Source organism: Opisthorchis viverrini (assembly GCF_000715545.1).
Source record: "Opisthorchis viverrini unplaced genomic scaffold opera_v5_293, whole genome shotgun sequence".
NCBI lineage: Eukaryota > Metazoa > Platyhelminthes > Trematoda > Opisthorchiida > Opisthorchiidae > Opisthorchis > Opisthorchis viverrini.
In genome coordinates this window covers 251,932-269,701 of record NW_008751951.1, presented here as the reverse complement: position 1 = coordinate 269,701, position 17,770 = coordinate 251,932, and the positions used below count along the sequence as shown (strand labels likewise).

Genomic DNA, 17,770 nt, shown 5'->3' with positions numbered 1-17,770 from the left:
AAGTATAAGTGCTACGGATTCTTCAGCAGCCATGTGTAGCTCAAACTCAGAACAAACTCAGAATAACAGTGCTCCATGTTCTACATAAGAGCGAAATCATAGTTGCCTGCACAGAGCGCCCCCGACTGCTGTATGTTTCACTGACATTACGGATAGAGTTCTAGTATCGCATTTTCTGTTTCTCACTTCTCAGGTGACATTCATCGACTTTGTCGCACACCCGTTGTTGGAGTCCTGGTGCGATCTTGTGCATCCATCATCGCAGCTCATCTTAGACATACTTGCCGACAATCGGGACTGGTACGACTGTCAATCCGAGGGTTCCAGAACGTCCGGTGTAAGTCGGGGACGCACGCGATTGGCGACTGCTGAGGAAGACGACGAAGAGGCAACATCAGCCTCCTGAGTACTGGAAACTAAACGATATCAACACGTGAACACCCGGCTTCTGTCCGTTGTATCCTCTTCCATGGTTCTGAGATTTTTTGTGAAAAAAAACAGAGCTTCGTGGCCCAATCCGGTCCTACGGCTGTTCTATGCCCCCCTCTTGCACACCTTTACTCAAGACCCTCTCCCACCATCCAAATGGCAATTGATCTTTTTCATAAACAGAGTTCTCCCGAAAAAAAGAACTGACTATTTTCTCGACCGTGCAGATGTTTTCCACCCATCAGTGTATTGTTATTGACTCGCTTCCCATCCCACAGGAAATTTCTCAAAGCTACGCTCCAAAACAGAGTACTTAGGTTAACATTGATCGTGAACGGGTAAATATTACTTCCCAAAATCTAATTTACGATTGTTTTACACCCGAGGTACAATCAGCACATGTGCGAGTGAGTTAAGCCATTCGCAACGAGATCAGTCAACACAATCTCTTGCAAACTAACTGGGTATTGATGTACAATATTTGCACTTCCGTTAAGGCACGCGAAGTATAAGCTATGCATTTCTTTGTCGAAATTGAAAAATTACAAATGTACTTGTTTCTCTCTCTCTCTCTGTGTAACCCCAATCACTTTCGAGGCACACGCGCACAGTGATTGTTCGCAGTGTGAACCCTCCAACCCACCTGTGCTAATCATGGACGATCCGTTTCACGAAGATGTCATATACTTTTCTCTTAATCAATCAGCCAGTGTTCTGGGTCGACGCAATGATCAACTATATATTGAAAGAATTATTAACTTCTCCGAGTTGTTTGTTTATCTATCTTATTGTATGAAAATCGAATGGTGTGGCAAGTAAACAGCGATTACCAACGCACATACACAGAAAGATACGAAATAAACATGGCGTTTTTTGCTTCTCATTGGCTTAATTTTGTTTTTCTGTTGTCAGTCGCATAACAAGTGGCTAGGAAACGGTCAGTCGATTCATGACTGAAGAGAGCCTACAATTCGTAAGTCACGCTGGTTGGGACATGCAATTCGCATGCCAAAAGACTGTCTAACACAGCTGTTTTCGCCCAGCCCTGTGCTGAGTAAAAGCGACCGAGAGGTGAACAATGTATGAGGCAATGAAAACACTAAACAGCAATCTTAGTCGGATCGGCGGCTGTCACCTTTCAGGGTGGGAACCCGAGACTCAAATCACCAATCGATAATGGCGCTGGCATAAATGGCAGTCAGTGGTGCTCCTGCATCAGAGCTATCACCTTCAGTGCGTAGGTACCTGAATCCCGAACTAAGTGAACACGCCACCATCTCCAAGGCTTGTCGGTGATCTAAACTGTAGCAGCTGGAACCAATGTGCCTTTGATGCACAGTTTATAGCTGATAAACTGCTTGATTAAAAAAAAACATTCAGTTGCAGCGTCCTTTCGGCGCCAAACTCCCATGCACCAGGAGGTATGAGGGCTGGGATATCGCCTGGTTGCCCAACCCTAAAAGCGGGAAGCCGAGGTCAATTTCGAACCACGAACCTTCCGGTCAGTAAACTCCCACTCTCATCACTGAGCCATCTCGTTCCTGATTGATCGAATTGAACATAAGATTGCATACTTCATGCAAAGAAACTGTGTCGTTCAGGATGTCTAGAATGGTAGGTCCATCAAATCGTGATCGGAACCTATGTTAGGACACCACCACAAGCAGAACTTGATTCCGGGTCTGAGGCATATCTGGGTCCACCGTGCCCAGTGAGTGATACACAAGGGAAACCGTTTTGGGGGCATTTAGCTCAGCGCCGCATTAGTTTTGAGCAGTCTGCTCTGAAAGAGACTAGGAGCTTGACGGGTGAACTTAATTAAAGTATACGGTGGAGTACTCTTATGGAACACCTCTTCATAAATAACATGTCCTCTAGTACATATCGTTCTAGAAAGTAAGCAGGATATTAAGGTATATGATGCACTCCTGACGTGAGTAGTCCATGAATCGGACAGGCTGAAATTTCTCACATATTCAAAGTTGAATATTGTAAGACCGATTGGGAAGTAGGGGATGAAATACGAGTGGGCAGAATATGTTTCTGTTCTTAAAACCTTGCCAGAATAGACCTGACATTCAGCCAAACCTAAAGTGTATACACGGTTCAATATGCGAAGTATCTTGCCTCTCCCTCCACGAGTTTTTTTCTCTTCTTTTCACTCTAAGCTTTCAAATTACGATTAGATGAAATTTATGGTTGTGTCAAGACTGATACTGCTGTCTCCGGGGATGACGATCACGATCTCTGATACCGCTTGGGTTTTGCAACACGAATCATTGTTGTTCAAAACGGAACAGCCCTCGACGCGTACAAGAGCACAACTACATCTCTTAAGTACCACATGCTCCAAAACACAAAGTCGGAGAACTAGTCATCTTCAAAGTCCTGTGATTCACAGTTTGATCAGAAAGGCTGAGCAGTAGAAAAACCAAGTCGAGCATCAGATCAACGGAGAGTAAACAGACAGAAAAAACGAAGTAAGAATTGGCTCCGATTCGAACCTGGAGTTGCTGTCCCTGACAGTGAAAAGAAGAAGATGAGCGAAACGAATTCGGGACCGGGAACAATGGCATAGGAGCGAAAAGATGTCTATATAAAATGACCGTAAAAAAAGAGTAAAAACATCAGTTGAGCTCAATCACAATTTGAATAGCCTGAAAATAGGAGTGGATAAAAGCTCGCTGGGTCGATTAAAAATCGGAAGCAGGGTCAACTCAACCATATTATATACAACTGATTGTGGGAGACTGTGTTGACTTCGTTGGTGAACTGATAATTGACGGAAAATTAGAGAAGGGATGAACAAATCAGGGGGGGTTGAAGGTAAAAACTTGAAATATCTGAATTTGAGGTCAGTGGTGAAGTTAAGAGGAAAAAGCAAGAAAACTGACCAAAAGATATACAACAGAAGAGTAAACGATGGGCTCGGTGGGCGGAAATCAATCACAGACGCCGGTCGTCAACGGCAGACGAAGGTGCGGTAGGTGTTGGAAGTGTGATCGTCACCACAGTCACCGGGAGATGCAATGAGATTTCACTTGCCTGAGAGATTATTTGAGAATGGCGTTGGTAGTTGGATCAGGCAGGAACAGGAGCTGGAACATGACCAAAGCAAGAACACATTGACTGAAAATAAAAGGAGTACTGAATTGGACGAGCAAGACAAACTACTGAATGAACTGTGGGAACATCGACCCCAGCTGCAGTGCAAGGTGCGAGGATGGGGGAGGGAGATATGTTGGCACAGACCTAGTCGGTTGTAATCAGCACAAGCATGGACCAACCAGGAGATCGTAATTGTCTCCATGCAATGGTTTAAGATAGTATCTAAACGGAACACTCCCTCTTTATAAGAAACCTCCAGCCGGATAGCACCAAACTGAGATAGACAGATTAGGCAACGCCTAATTCGGGGTTTGATTAGTGGGACGTAAATCTTCTCATCGGGCTTGGCAATTAGCTGACCAATGTTTCGTCTGCAATCGAGAAAGTATCAAGAGTGTGCAGTTGTCTGGGTACTTCTTCCTTACCCGTTTGGGTTTATATGGTTTTCAAAGAGCGACTGATGTACGCCGATGCGACTGCCCAGCTCCCATACTTTCATTGGTCCGTTTGGGAGTTGTCTTGCGTCGTAGTCAGCATTTCATCGTTTCATTACATCGTAGATAGAATGTTTTTCCTCCTCTTGTGAAGCCTCTGAGAGGTACTCCAAAAGAAAAACTTGGATGATTCACTTTTTTGGGAGCAATTCTCTGCAAAATTCTCAAATAATTGACATGGAACATTTTACATCCACAGGAAAATGCTCAGGTAGAAACGAAGTCAGAGAAGAGTCGAGAGCTTCCCCTGCTTGCGAGGCACGTTTTACCCAAGAAATGACAACCAAAAGTCGGTTCACTTCATTAGATCAATCTGTGGATTAACACAAAGGTCAGTTTAGTGACGGTTCTCGAGCGAAACTGTACACGTTTCGTCTCACAAAAACGGGAACACATAATTGACAGTTAGAGCCAGACTACAAAGAATAGAGCCAAAGGTTTGTGGACAGGTTACACGCATTAGAGAATTAAAAACTATGACACATTCTTTACTTCCTAGCTTGCCTAGCTTCAATCATGTCAGTATTGAGGTACAATCTGAGGGGGGAAATGAAAAAATAGCCATCTCAGACAACTATGATAGCTTTCCAATTGCCGTCCCGACAATTAACCGTCCAATCACTATATAGTATCTCCCTCGAGGTCAGGTTGCTCCCCTCGACCGTTAAGAACACACTTTCAGTCACGGTCTTCTGCTGAAGTTAAGACAACAAGTAACCACAGTGTCTCTCGGATAAGAAAACAGATGCTTTAGAATCCGATTCAGAGAGCGAGTAAGGATCGATAGTTGCTAATCGCCTAATAGTATCTTTTACCAAGACTTCTATTTGGGTAAACAGTATAATTCGGTATTCTATAAGATTGCTAACAAAGCCGACTAGTTAGCTATACCTTTCGTCGCTACAATATCGCGGCGGCTATTTTGTGAAAAATTTACTCACAAATCCGTTAGTAGTCCTAATACTAAGATGGAGATTTCGCACTGCACATCTGCTGATTTATCCTAAACGAAAATCATTAGCAGTGCGCACCTCAGGAAACTCCTGTGAGTCTCGAATTCGCGACCTTCCGGCTAGTAGCTTGAACCGTTCGACCACGAGCTACTGATAAGAAGTGTGATTAGCTCTCACAAAAATAGGGTGATCGGTTAGGTGTTCAGTCACTGACCGGAGGGCCCAGGGTGCAAAACCCTGTGTGAGTTTCAGAGATGCGAAATGCTCATGAGTCCCATTACACAGTGCTCCTCGGCTTTTCACCAGACATTCGCTCCACATACAAGACGAAATGTCCATGAAAATTACCAAGTCTTTCCAAACTAGAGGTCCTTGAAACAGTACAAGTAAACTAACCAAAGGACTAGATTTATGGTACTTGTGTGACGGCGTTGAGCGTTCATCTGCATGTTCACTAATCTGTTCAAGACGAACAACGTCGGATATAGAGGTTCATAGAACAGAGATATGGGGAAATAAACTCGCCTGATTCTACCGAAACACCTCCGTATTACTTCAGTTCATCTTAGAAGGCGGTGGAAGGTGATGGGGGGGATGATGCTCGGTTGTCCAGGTCACAGGCATATGTTGTGGGGTTTCAATGAAACAGGATAGGGATGGAGTTGACAGATCACCTTGTGGGAGGATGTCAGGATTGGCGGAGGCTGTTTGAGGATCCATCTGCAATTGCGATGATTCAGGTACCGGGATAGTATTCAGTACAGGTAACACGGTATTTGATGGTAACACGGAAGAGTGCGTGTTCAAGGGATCCGGTGGAAGGAAAAATGAGGAATCAGAATCTATCGGGTGTCGAGAGATGGACTCAGTGGAATTGTTGATATCTGCAACTGGATTATCGTTTGCTGGGATTGATGACGAAGCCAGCTGAAAACGTTCCGGAGCGGAGGATCTTGCATTTAGACAGGAGGATGAATCTGGTAAGTAGGAGAGGGACGGATGCGAATAGTCGATTTGTGCGTCACCAACCGCTGGAGCGAGTTTCGATGTGTGCGTTAACTTATAGGTCGGGGCACCTGCGTGAAACGACGCAGCATCTGTGGACAAAGAAAAAGAAACGGGGAGGAACGGACAATACAACTCAGTTAGTCATAGCATTCAACCTGCTAAATTATGAACAGGCACGATTCGAAGCATAAACGGGTAGAGGATTATGTGCTAATTGTTTTTGTCTGATGAACAAATAAATTGTTATTTTCAGAAGATGGCACCAATCGAAGAGGCTCTGAAAATTATTATTCAGTAAGCTGAACAGCGGATACTCTTGTCAACTACAAAAAATCCAAGTTACGGCTGTGAAAGGATGTAGAAAACTCAAGAAATCGTACCCGGAAGATAGGTGAAAGGAAACGGATTGCTCCAACGTTGGCCGAGACGAATGATGACCTGGACACGGAGAGGGTGAACCAACGGTACCGACGGTCCATCGTAAGCGGGTACGCGACAAACCAAGTGAGTCTACAACAATAGTGAGAATGATGTTATCATTATCGAAAAGAACAACATCATATGGGAAGTATTAACGCGAATTCAGCTAAGAACCTGAGGCGACGTAAACACGCTTCCGAAGTAATTAATCATCAAATTATCACCTATAAACCGTGTACCGTAGAAACATTGGTTATAGCTGCTACAGTTTCGATCACCAGAAGATGCGACAATATGGAACATACAGCCAAGCCTTGCAGGCGATGATATGTTCAGTTAGTTCGGCAACAAGGTAGCTACGTATTGAATGCGGTAACTTTGATGCACGGCCACCAATGACTGCATGATTGAGTCATTTTTCAATTGTCACTAATCACTGGTGAGATGAGTCCCCGGGAGGTGGCAGTTATAGACCCGACTAAGTTTACTGGTTAGTATTTTTGTACTTTGTGGCCAGGTCACAAACTGTCCATATCTCGGTCGCTTCCACTCGGAACAGGGCTGGGCAAAAACAGCTCTGTTAGGCAGAGAGTCTTTTGGCATGCGGAGTAAATGTTCTAACCAGCGTTATCTACGAAGTGTGAGTAATTCATGAATCGTGGGAGAGTTCCTTTATTTTAGGACCAGCTGGCGTACCTTAGCTTTACTAATCCGATGTTCTTATCAGACCTGACCAATAATTCGGGGACACCGATGGTCAAACAAAGGCATCTTCTGAATGTCCTATGCGCGTAGAGACTACGTCTCTAATCCATAAAGCAGTATAGAGCGCACCGACGCACCATCGACGGACAAACTCACGTCAGTTCGGCCTCATAGGTTTCAGAGGTTGGCAAAAGCTGCCCTGGTTTTTCCGATTCGAGCAACAATCTCATTTCCATCCAGCCCACCGGAGCTTATACAACTGCCCAGGCAAATGAATTTATCTACCACGTCGATTGGCTTGTTTACATGCATGAGACTTGGGTTTGATCTCGCCATCTTGTAGCCGCACTTTACACCTTGCAGGTGTGAAGCACATGTCAAACCGTGCGGTAAAGCTCTTTAGGTCAAAAAACGTCCGCATTTGGGAAGGATATGAACCAAGGAGAGCAATATTGTCTGCATACTCAATGTCTGTGAGCGAACGTCCCGGGAGGGTTTCGACTCCCGAGTTTTCCGAAGCAGGCAAAGGAATTTCAAGCAGCATATCAATAACAATGTTGAAGAGGGAAGGTGAGAGAGACAGGCGTCGTCTTACATCATCGGATGTGCCGAACCCAGGCGAAAGCTTGCCGTACACTCGTACGCGCCTGCAGCGGTTCGCATAAAGTGCCCCCATAACTTATATAGACATGAAAGGGGCACCTTTGATAGCCGGACTGAGCCAACAGAATCAAAAGCAGCTTTCAAATCGAGGAAAATGACCAATCTGGAAAGTTTGAAAGTGGCGCTGTTCAAGAATACGTCTCAAGGTAAAGATATAGATATCAGAGTGCTATCAGAGAAAGGAAACCCGAATTGTACGAATAGGCGCGCAGTGGACCAAACGAATATTCATTACCTTTCAATGAATGTCAACGTCACGATGTTTGATGTGTCAACCTTGGACAAAATCACCCCATAGATGGGTTATACTTTCCAATGAAAGCGTATAAAACCACTGCAGACTTGATTGTCACGCTCGGTGAGTAGTTCAGCAACCAATAAACCGAGTCCGTAGGCGGATGTACATCGAGCATATATATATATATATATATATATATATATATATATATAAGTATGAGATTCACGTGATCCTATGACATAAGTGGCCAGTCACGCGAGTGCGAAGGGGTCTACGAATCAGTTTTGAATAACAAGTTTAGGCGAGCGAATTCTCAGGTCAACGACTTCTGTAGTGAACAGAATACACTATACTGCAAGAAATACGACACTCTTTTGACAACAGCAAAATATAGTGCGGTATCACGTGATATCTCGTGTTCAGTTAAAGACAATGCTCCGGGTCTGATGGTGTTAGAAATTCTACTATATAACGATAAAGCTGTTTCACGTAACGCAATAACCGTGCAACCGACTGGGATAAAACTCCAAGTGTATTCGTAAAACTGGATATTGTACAACACCGTATTGAGCTTCATGCACAAAAAAGTCCAACCGAAGAATCAAGCCTGAAAGAAGAGTTTCAGTACTAGACTGAAGCGAATTGGCACTGATGTTGTATTCATCCGTAATGTTTTTATTGCTCTGTTCTCGTTTGCTGAAACACACATGGCCTTTCGATGAGGGGTGAACAGTTTCGCGGATTAACCAAAATAATCACTGCTAAGGTTCAAGAATGTCAGCTGAGCTGAGCTGTAACTTTTAACGCTAGCTGTTATAGCTAACGCACTCCCAAGTATGGAATTACCACTGTCATATGTCGAACTAAGACCACACAAGCCCTGATACGTAGGGCACTCCATGGGTTGTTTGATCGTAAGATCGCTGAGCTTCTCGACTGTCTTCGTTGCATGGAGCACGTGAGTGGCAGTTTGCTTTGGCAAAGATAGTCGGAACCAATAATTAAGGAGTGTGACTCAGCCTCGGGTTTTTCACCCTCGTGCAACAGCGGGTCAACTACGGTTAGCTGCATTATCCAGAGAGATGAGAGCAAGGGCGCTTCTGACCACAGTGGACGGCAGAAGGATTAGGCAAACCAAAGTGAACGGTAATATCATGAACCAGTTTGTCAGTTACTGCGCTATTAATCAACAAACACTTGCTGTTATTCCTGTCGCTGCTGACAACTTTGTTACTGCGCCGTTGGAAGGAGTGCGGAAGGCTGAGATTTCCTTACTGACTGAAAGGTTTACAACTCGTGATGACGTGTGAAATGCGCAGTATTTAAGCATGGGTTTGTTCTTGTTCCTGATGCACAAAATTACCCGTTGCGGTAGGGCTATGTATTCAAAAAGTTTCCTGTTTCCATAAATCTGTCGTGAAAAGTCAATGTGAAAAGGGGCACGTGAAAAATTTTGCACAGTAAAGTTCCTCAAGTCACCAGATGACCATATGATACAGTAGCCGCAGTGAAACAGCTTGCAAGATAGCCGAGGTTGAACCATCCTGTCGCGGTCGAATTTAATGCCCCATTTTGTTACGCTACACTTGAACAACCGCGATAACTTCACAACCGACACATGGAGTGGAACAATTTTTCGGCAGTAGGATTGAGCGAAAAGTGGGGAATAGGTGAGAAACTTGGAGATAACATAGCGCTCAGAGATACCGCAATGACGATTTTCGCCAGCATTCAATGAGTGTGTCGACGACATTAGGACCGATTCTCCCTCATTACCACTTGCATCAACAACCTATTCGCTTTTGGAGTCACAGATTTCTACACCATTGTACGCTTGGTGTGTCTATCGTCTATCGGCTGCACAAACGAGTTAACAATGCCTGCCAGTCTGAATGATGAAGCATCATCAAACGGATGAATGGATCCTGGTCACGAGTTTACGCACTTATGTGTATGTATACGTGCTTCGTAATAGCATTTTCTCCAACAGCTGTAGTGCTGGACTGACTCCAAGCTGCAGCCATTATTTGATATCGCGGTATTAGGGGCGAGATGGCCAAAGTGGTTAGAGTGCGAATTTACTGACCGGAAGGTCCATGGTTCGAACCCGGCCTCTGCCTCTCGACTTCCCTATCTAGGCTTCGGCAACCTGGTAGTATCCCAGCCCTCGTGCAACCTTCGGGTGGCATGGCAGTTAGGCACCGAAAGGGTGCTACAGTTGAACGATTTTTTGCAATTTTTTCTCATCACGGTGTTGATGTCGTTGGCATCCAAATTAACGGTTTTCGAATACATACCCGTTGTTGTAAAAAAAACTGTTTCCCATGCTGCTTCGACCCGGATGAAAGTTAAGAGACTCCTTTGAACATCAAGCAGGAAACCAGCTCAGCTCAGCTCAGAAACTGGTGTAAAGTTGCACAAGAAACTTAATAAAATCCGAGGACTGCATTAACTCGATGAGCCTCAAACAAGTCGAAACCACTAACGGTTTCGACGGTTTCGATTACTACTTCACCACTGATCTTTCATTGTAATAGTGAAACGTGCCAAGAGACGGGAACACTTAACATGCAAGACGGGATAATTAATGTAACCACACGGGGGGCAGGGCAGTGGAAACTCTGAAAACATGCGCATCAATTGCAGGCTTGTCGTACACATTTGTCAACACAACTTCTGGAGAAGTATACTACACCCACACAGTTGTGAACCAACTTACGTTTGCAGTGTGAACTTGATAAATTTAAAAAAAGAATTCGGACGGCAAATGAACAGATGTGCACAAAAGAAAACACCAGGTTTTCCTCGTACACGTTGTTAAGCGCGCGTGTTCGAAATAAGGAAAACAAATGAAGGGAAGAAAAACAATACGCCTACGCACCTGTTGTGAGAATTCAACCTCTAGCGCTGCCTCCTTCTGCCAAGATACCAAAGTTTCCGAGTTGGCACCATCCAAAGGATGCGCATCTCCATGATTATCCTCAAGTTTCACATTCAATGGGGAATTGTTGGCCAATTGACGAAATATGACATGACACTCTTTGCCCAAATTCTTCCCTAGAATGAACAGGTCACCACCGCCATTAGGGCCAGATTCCGATAGAGATAAACGGCACAATTCCGGGTCACCGATTAGCTGGGCTGGGTGAAGAAGCGAAATACAGACAGGAATGTGTACGAAAAAAGGCAGAAGTGAGAAAAAACGACTAACGACAGCTTCGAAATAATGGATTTATTAGAGAGGACATTAAAAACTACGGACTTTAGCCGCCCAAAAAACGACCTTGATCAATCGGGTCTAGTCCAATACGGCCAAAAACCAAGGAAGGTATTCCGGGAACCCCGAACGATTTCAAACGCATCCGTTATGTGCACCAAAATTATGACCTCAAAGTCATTAACATCAGCCGTAAGACCTCTCAACCTGCGAGACGGTGATGTTACTCCCTTGGGATGAGTTCCCCTCCAGAAACTGTAAATCTTAACGCTATTTCGGTGACACTTCACAGCTGCAAATTGTAAAGTGTCGCTGTAACCCCGAGATCAATATCAAGCTGTAAACGAACCGATCGATAACTGTTCAAGCGGTCGCATCAAGGCGAAGCACAAATAGCCAACGTCAGGGTATCATTTGAAACCCTACGAAACCTAGGGTCGCGTCGTGATATCACCCTTCCAGCCAAGGGCAGAGATTACAACAGTGGTTTGGGAAAACATGGTGAATTTTTTCGGGTGTTTGGCTAACGGTATCTCCGAAATTACTTTCTCGATTACTCCTCCCCTGGCTTGGTAAAACTGGAATTATGTAGCGCTCATGCTTTCGTTGGGTTGCACAGCAGCTATGTAAACAGAGTGTGCCACGACTAAATGGTCTTTATTTGTTACAAGAGGAGTGGTTCGACGAGCCGCTCATATGAGACCGCGGAAAGGAACTGACTAGGGAAACCAGTGACGGCTACCACTTGTGGACTCTATCAGGACTGCGTGAACAGTGAAAGTCAACTGAGTCTGACTTATTCGACTTTGATATGGAAGCTGAGCTCGAGACGGCTCAGTAGTTCGGGTACGAACTTACTGATTGAGAGGTCCATGGTTCGAACCCGACCTCTACATCTCGACTGCTCCTGTCAAGGCTTAGGCAACCTGGGAGTATCTCAGCCTTCGTCCTACTCTAACCGCTGAGCCATGTCGCCCCCATAGGCTTACCAAGCTGGTAATCGAGCAATCGTACACAGTGGTCGCCTTTCGTGCGGCATTGCAGCTGGGCACTGAAAGCGTGCTACAGATGATTTATTGTTATGGAAGGTGAGTGAAGGAAAAAGTACTATGGTGTTATCTTTTTCTCACAGAGTGGATGGTGAGTTCGTGGCTCGACTCTAGTAATTTGTCATTTTGTCGGCACATTTAAACGAGAGCACGTCGCTTGGTTATACGTCCCAGCCGAGTACAACGCTCATTTCGGTCGGTGGAGAAGGTGTTCCTCATCAGGTACCACAACACTCGTCGACCTGACGTGCGTTGACTGGGTTGTGGTAAGTTTGTTTTAATCCGAGAAAGTACACTTCTAACTAAACCAGTGTAACATATGCGTCCAAGAGAACAATTTCACACACAGAATTTCAATTTGGCAGACATAGGCTGAATGCAAAATCGTTCAGTTGTAACACCCCTTCGGTGCCCAGCTGCCATGCCACCCGAAGGAAGCACGAGGGCTGGGNCAAGTTAGCAGGTGCTCGGCTAATCTGAATAGAAGTAATTCACTCGAACATACTATTAGTTTTAAGTTGTCTAGTTTGGTTTGCCTCCAAACAGACTGGGAGTGCACCTACCTTGTATTACAGTAAACTTTGAAGCGTCAACCACATTTTGTTTTCATCTCCCAGAAGAATGAGCAACGGTCTTACACAGCTTTTCTCAGACAAGCACTGGTCAACCGATCGATACTGGCGACAGATATGAAGCATGGTAAAGACCACCAGCCATTCACTTTGTGCACATGTAGTTCCGCGTAATGACGTCCCTGACACAGTACTTCCGAACAGGGCAATAAAAACATGCGAACGCAATACAGACGGACGGCAAAGGGGTCTGTGTTATAAGAACTGGTCGATCATCCGCACCAGACATTTTTCCAAATCACGTGACACACATTCGCAAACAACATTAGGCAAAATAGGGCATATTTCAAGGGGAAATTCAAAGTGCATCGTGTGGCATTTTCTTCCCCTTGACTGACAGCCCACCAGCATGAAATCTGACAGTTAAGGGTTGTTCAAACAAGCCCGTGCGGTGTACGGTGAAAAGTTACTATCGTCACAAGCAGACCCCAAGTGCAATGGAAGAACAGGATGAGTGTAAAATTTAACATCTCTCCACTGCATCCATGTAGACATGAATTTATTCCCGGGGAAACGGTTGAATACAATGGGCGCGTGGTCACATTCATGAGGAATGAACCAAGGCTCAGCCGCACTTCATCTGCAGGACATTAGGACTGATCATTCTCACTGGGGACATAGGGCCTGAGTTGAACCACAGGTATTTCTATCAATTGGTTCGCAACCTAATACTACGATAGGCTTGTGGGCACTTTCAGCTGGGGACAACAGTTCAGTAAAGTTCAGTCGTCAAGGAATCTTCACGTATTGGATTTAATCCCTATCTGTTGTGGTTTATAGGGGCAAGATCATCATCACCATCACTGACAGCAACACCAGATGAGAAACACTGGTGCTTCACTGTCGTACAAAGTTATCGATTTATTTGAACAAAGCCTTATAACGGAAGAAAAAATTTAACACGGGAAGGCACTAAAAGCTAGATTAAGACAAACATACGATGTGACTACATCTCCAACAATCAATCAGACAATCTGGACGGAAATTGACTGCATCAACACTACTGACATCTACCAGCCGCCATACCGTCCAGTGTCTTGAGCTAAGCACAGAGAAAGCCATGTAGAGCCCATCCTGAGAGGCACACAGCTCCAACGCCACCCAAACTTTCCGTAACAAACTTCCTTCTCCCCGGCCCCATCAAACAGACAGCAATTCGACATGGGTGACACATGGCACAACTACAACACCCCTTAGGTGTCTAGCTGCCCCGCCACCAGAAGGAAGCACGAGAGCTGAGATACTTCCAGGTTGCCCGAGCCTGGACAGAAGCAGTCGCTGCAGACAGCGGGTTCGAACCACGGACCTTCTGGTCAGTAAGTTCTAGCCTTAACCACTAAACGATCTCGGGCAGAAGAGCGCAACCATAAATGCAAAGCTGACCGCAAAAGACGTTTTACGTTCCTGGAAAGTGAGGTTCTTGTCTAAATTGGTATATATATTGGTATATATACTGATGTCCCCTGGAAAATGGACTTCATCGGTAGACACACTAATTTAGACGATACTTCTGTCTCAAGGATTGCACGAGCCGGATCCGTGTCGTCCACGTGCCGCTCAAAATTTTCGAGGAATTTGGTTTGATGACTGCAGCAAAACTCTAATTTATATTAGCGAATATACACTCTTTTGCAAACTAATTTGTTTTTTTTTCGAGAGACTCACCTGGAACCCAGCTGAATCATGGGCTGTCGATGGATTTTCAGCAACCTTATGAGTAGTACGTCACAAAGATCTAATTTATATTCGTTGAAATACGGATGGCCACCTGGACTTTTTTGTTTTAAAAGTACTTGCTTTCAACTGTATCCCTGTGGTAAAAGTTTCTGGCTGCGTCGACCAAGATCTCCTCTACTCAGGAGCTCTTCAGTGTTCTTCCATCTGCAGCCCTTAAGCAAACTGTCTGCCAAGTATCCTTCTATTCCTGTCAGGCACTCAGAATTTTGTTACCCACTACCACACTCGTAGGTTAACACTGGTCGGCTTCCAGTCGAGCCGTCGCAGATGGTGAACTAGCCGACCTCACTAAATTTGCTGCTTATCCTGGAGGGACACTGATTGGTAGTCGCCTAAGCCGTGGGCATTCCCAGCTGAGTGTGGGTGGCTAAACTATTATTCTTAGACATTCTCGACTGACAGTTAACTCTCTCGGATTAACTGGTCTATCTGTTTTAGAATGTTTCCATGCGTACTCCCTGTCGCAAATGAGCAGTTCAGGCTCAGTATCCTGAAATCCTTTAACACCTCCACTCATCTGATTACTAACGCAACGACCCCTTTGTTGTTATCCTGTAATGCTTGGGTTTTCCTAGGCCTTTCCATTTAGGATATAGTTGTTGGTACTTTACCAGTTCTCCCACTACGACTGTTGATAGACTTTCATTCCGTGGATTGGCCGGTTCTGGCAACCACAAGGGTTGTGTCTGCTTGCCTGGTTTCTAGATTCTCATATCCCTTCTGCCTAATACGATAATCCCCATTTACGTAGGATCAAGGCACTCGACCGGTTGTCTTGACTGTGTCGATAGGCCGACCGTCCGTCCGGAGTTGGGGCCATGTACCCCATGTGGACTTACCAGAATAATGACAGCGGGATAGATGGTGTTCAAGCAATAGCTGTGTGAATGTGGATTTTACATTTCCAGTAACCACCTAAAAATTGTGGGCAGTCAGGAAGGTCAGTTGCCGTTTTGCTACCGAGGCTCAAGACATTTTAGGCACACCCACTGTGATAAAGAGAAAGTTCCGATCGCCATAAAGCCGCGTGAACTACGTATCAATTCTAATTTCACGACAGAATGAATTATTGCCTACGATTGAGCGCCTGTTGGGAACCCTGATATTATTAGCGTTGCTGAGTTTGCATTCATTTTGAGGGACTTCAGCTTATTCGCTTATTCGATCCGGTTTTTATCATTCTTACCTATCAATTAACGGAGGCTTTCGTTCCCGGCGACTCTACTGGACTTACCACCGGAATCCAGTTCATTTTTCCTAGTTTGTATAATGTGGTCGTGCGTACACCCCCTTCAGATGGGAAATAATGGCGCCAACCAGGGAGAGTGTATCGCCGAGATTGATTGTTATTCTGATTCGTTGAATCAGAGGTAGCCAAATAGATATGGAATAGACATGAAATATTCGTGCTTGGTTTTCAGTCACTGAACCACAGATCTGCATTTTTATGGGAGCCGAAAAAGCCCAGAATAACATGGAAGCATTCAGCTCTTGGCAGCAAAAAAGTAATTCGTACCACCCTAAAACAACTGACTGCGGGCTCGTTTTCATATATATATATATATAATTTATATATCTGAATTCCAGCTTACCTCCGATTGTTTCCGATACAGCTGAACGAAAGCCAGGGTTGGACGATCAGAATCCTTTGTTGAAATATAGCCTACTTGCCAAATCAAAGTAGTTCAAGCATTGCACGTGAAACTAATTCATTCCGCTGAACCTCCGCGCCAAGATATTAAAAATTACATTTAACTACTAATCGCAATTAAGTAGAACAAACCTATGTTTGATTCCCTCAATCTCGACGATACACTCTCCCTGGTTGGCGCCATTATTTCCCATCTGAAGGGGGTGTACGCACGACCACATTATACAAACTAGGAAAAATGAACTGGATTCCGGTGGTAAGTCCAGTAGAGTCGCCGGGAACGAAAGCCTCCGTTAATTGATAGGTAAGAATGATAAAAACCGGATCGAATAAGCGAATAAGCTGAAGTCCCTCAAAATGAATGCAAACTCAGCAACGCTAATAATATCAGGGTTCCCAACAGGCGCTCAATCGTAGGCAATAATTCATTCTGTCGTGAAATTAGAATTGATACGTAGTTCACGCGGCTTTATGGCGATCGGAACTTTCTCTTTATCACAGTGGGTGTGCCTAAAATGTCTTGAGCCTCGGTAGCAAAACGGCAACTGACCTTCCTGACTGCCCACAATTTTTAGGTGGTTACTGGAAATGTAAAATCCACATTCACACAGCTATTGCTTGAACACCATCTATCCCGCTGTCATTATTCTGGTAAGTCCACATGGGGTACATGGCCCCAACTCCGGACGGACGGTCGGCCTATCGACACAGTCAAGACAACCGGTCGAGTGCCTTGATCCTACGTAAATGGGGATTATCGTATTAGGCAGAAGGGATATGAGAATCTAGAAACCAGGCAAGCAGACACAACCCTTGTGGTTGCCAGAACCGGCCAATCCACGGAATGAAAGTCTATCAACAGTCGTAGTGGGAGAACTGGTAAAGTACCAACAACTATATCCTAAATGGAAAGGCCTAGGAAAACCCAAGCATTACAGGATAACAACAAAGGGGTCGTTGCGTTAGTAATCAGATGAGTGGAGGTGTTAAAGGATTTCAGGATACTGAGCCTGAACTGCTCATTTGCGACAGGGAGTACGCATGGAAACATTCTAAAACAGATAGACCAGTTAATCCGAGAGAGTTAACTGTCAGTCGAGAATGTCTAAGAATAATAGTTTAGCCACCCACACTCAGCTGGGAATGCCCACGGCTTAGGCGACTACCAATCAGTGTCCCTCCAGGATAAGCAGCAAATTTAGTGAGGTCGGCTAGTTCACCATCTGCGACGGCTCGACTGGAAGCCGACCAGTGTTAACCTACGAGTGTGGTAGTGGGTAACAAAATTCTGAGTGCCTGACAGGAATAGAAGGATACTTGGCAGACAGTTTGCTTAAGGGCTGCAGATGGAAGAACACTGAAGAGCTCCTGAGTAGAGGAGATCTTGGTCGACGCAGCCAGAAACTTTTACCACAGGGATACAGTTGAAAGCAAGTACTTTTAAAACAAAAAAGTCCAGGTGGCCA

At 44.9% G+C, this 17,770-nt stretch overlaps 2 protein-coding genes across 2 annotated transcripts in view; one reads left to right on the top strand and one right to left on the bottom strand.

Annotated features, from left to right (window-relative positions):
• The window catches only part of T265_14927 (hypothetical protein), a gene marked incomplete at both ends in the record, with an annotated part of 35,028 nt that extends 33,727 nt beyond the window's left edge, over positions 1-1,301 (top strand). The window contains one exon of the mRNA XM_009175805.1: positions 194-1,301. Within this exon, the coding sequence (XP_009174069.1) occupies positions 194-406 (213 nt within the window). The remainder of the gene's footprint in view (positions 1-193) is intronic.
• A 1,463-nt stretch (positions 1,302-2,764) lies between these two features.
• Positions 2,765-17,770, bottom strand: part of T265_14926 (hypothetical protein) — a gene marked incomplete at both ends in the record, with an annotated part of 43,272 nt that continues 28,266 nt past the window's right edge. The window contains 4 exons of the mRNA XM_009175804.1: positions 2,765-2,948; positions 5,603-6,081; positions 6,373-6,502; positions 10,900-11,159. Of these exons, the coding sequence (XP_009174068.1) occupies positions 2,766-2,948; positions 5,603-6,081; positions 6,373-6,502; positions 10,900-11,159 (1,052 nt within the window). The remainder of the gene's footprint in view (positions 2,949-5,602; positions 6,082-6,372; positions 6,503-10,899; positions 11,160-17,770) is intronic.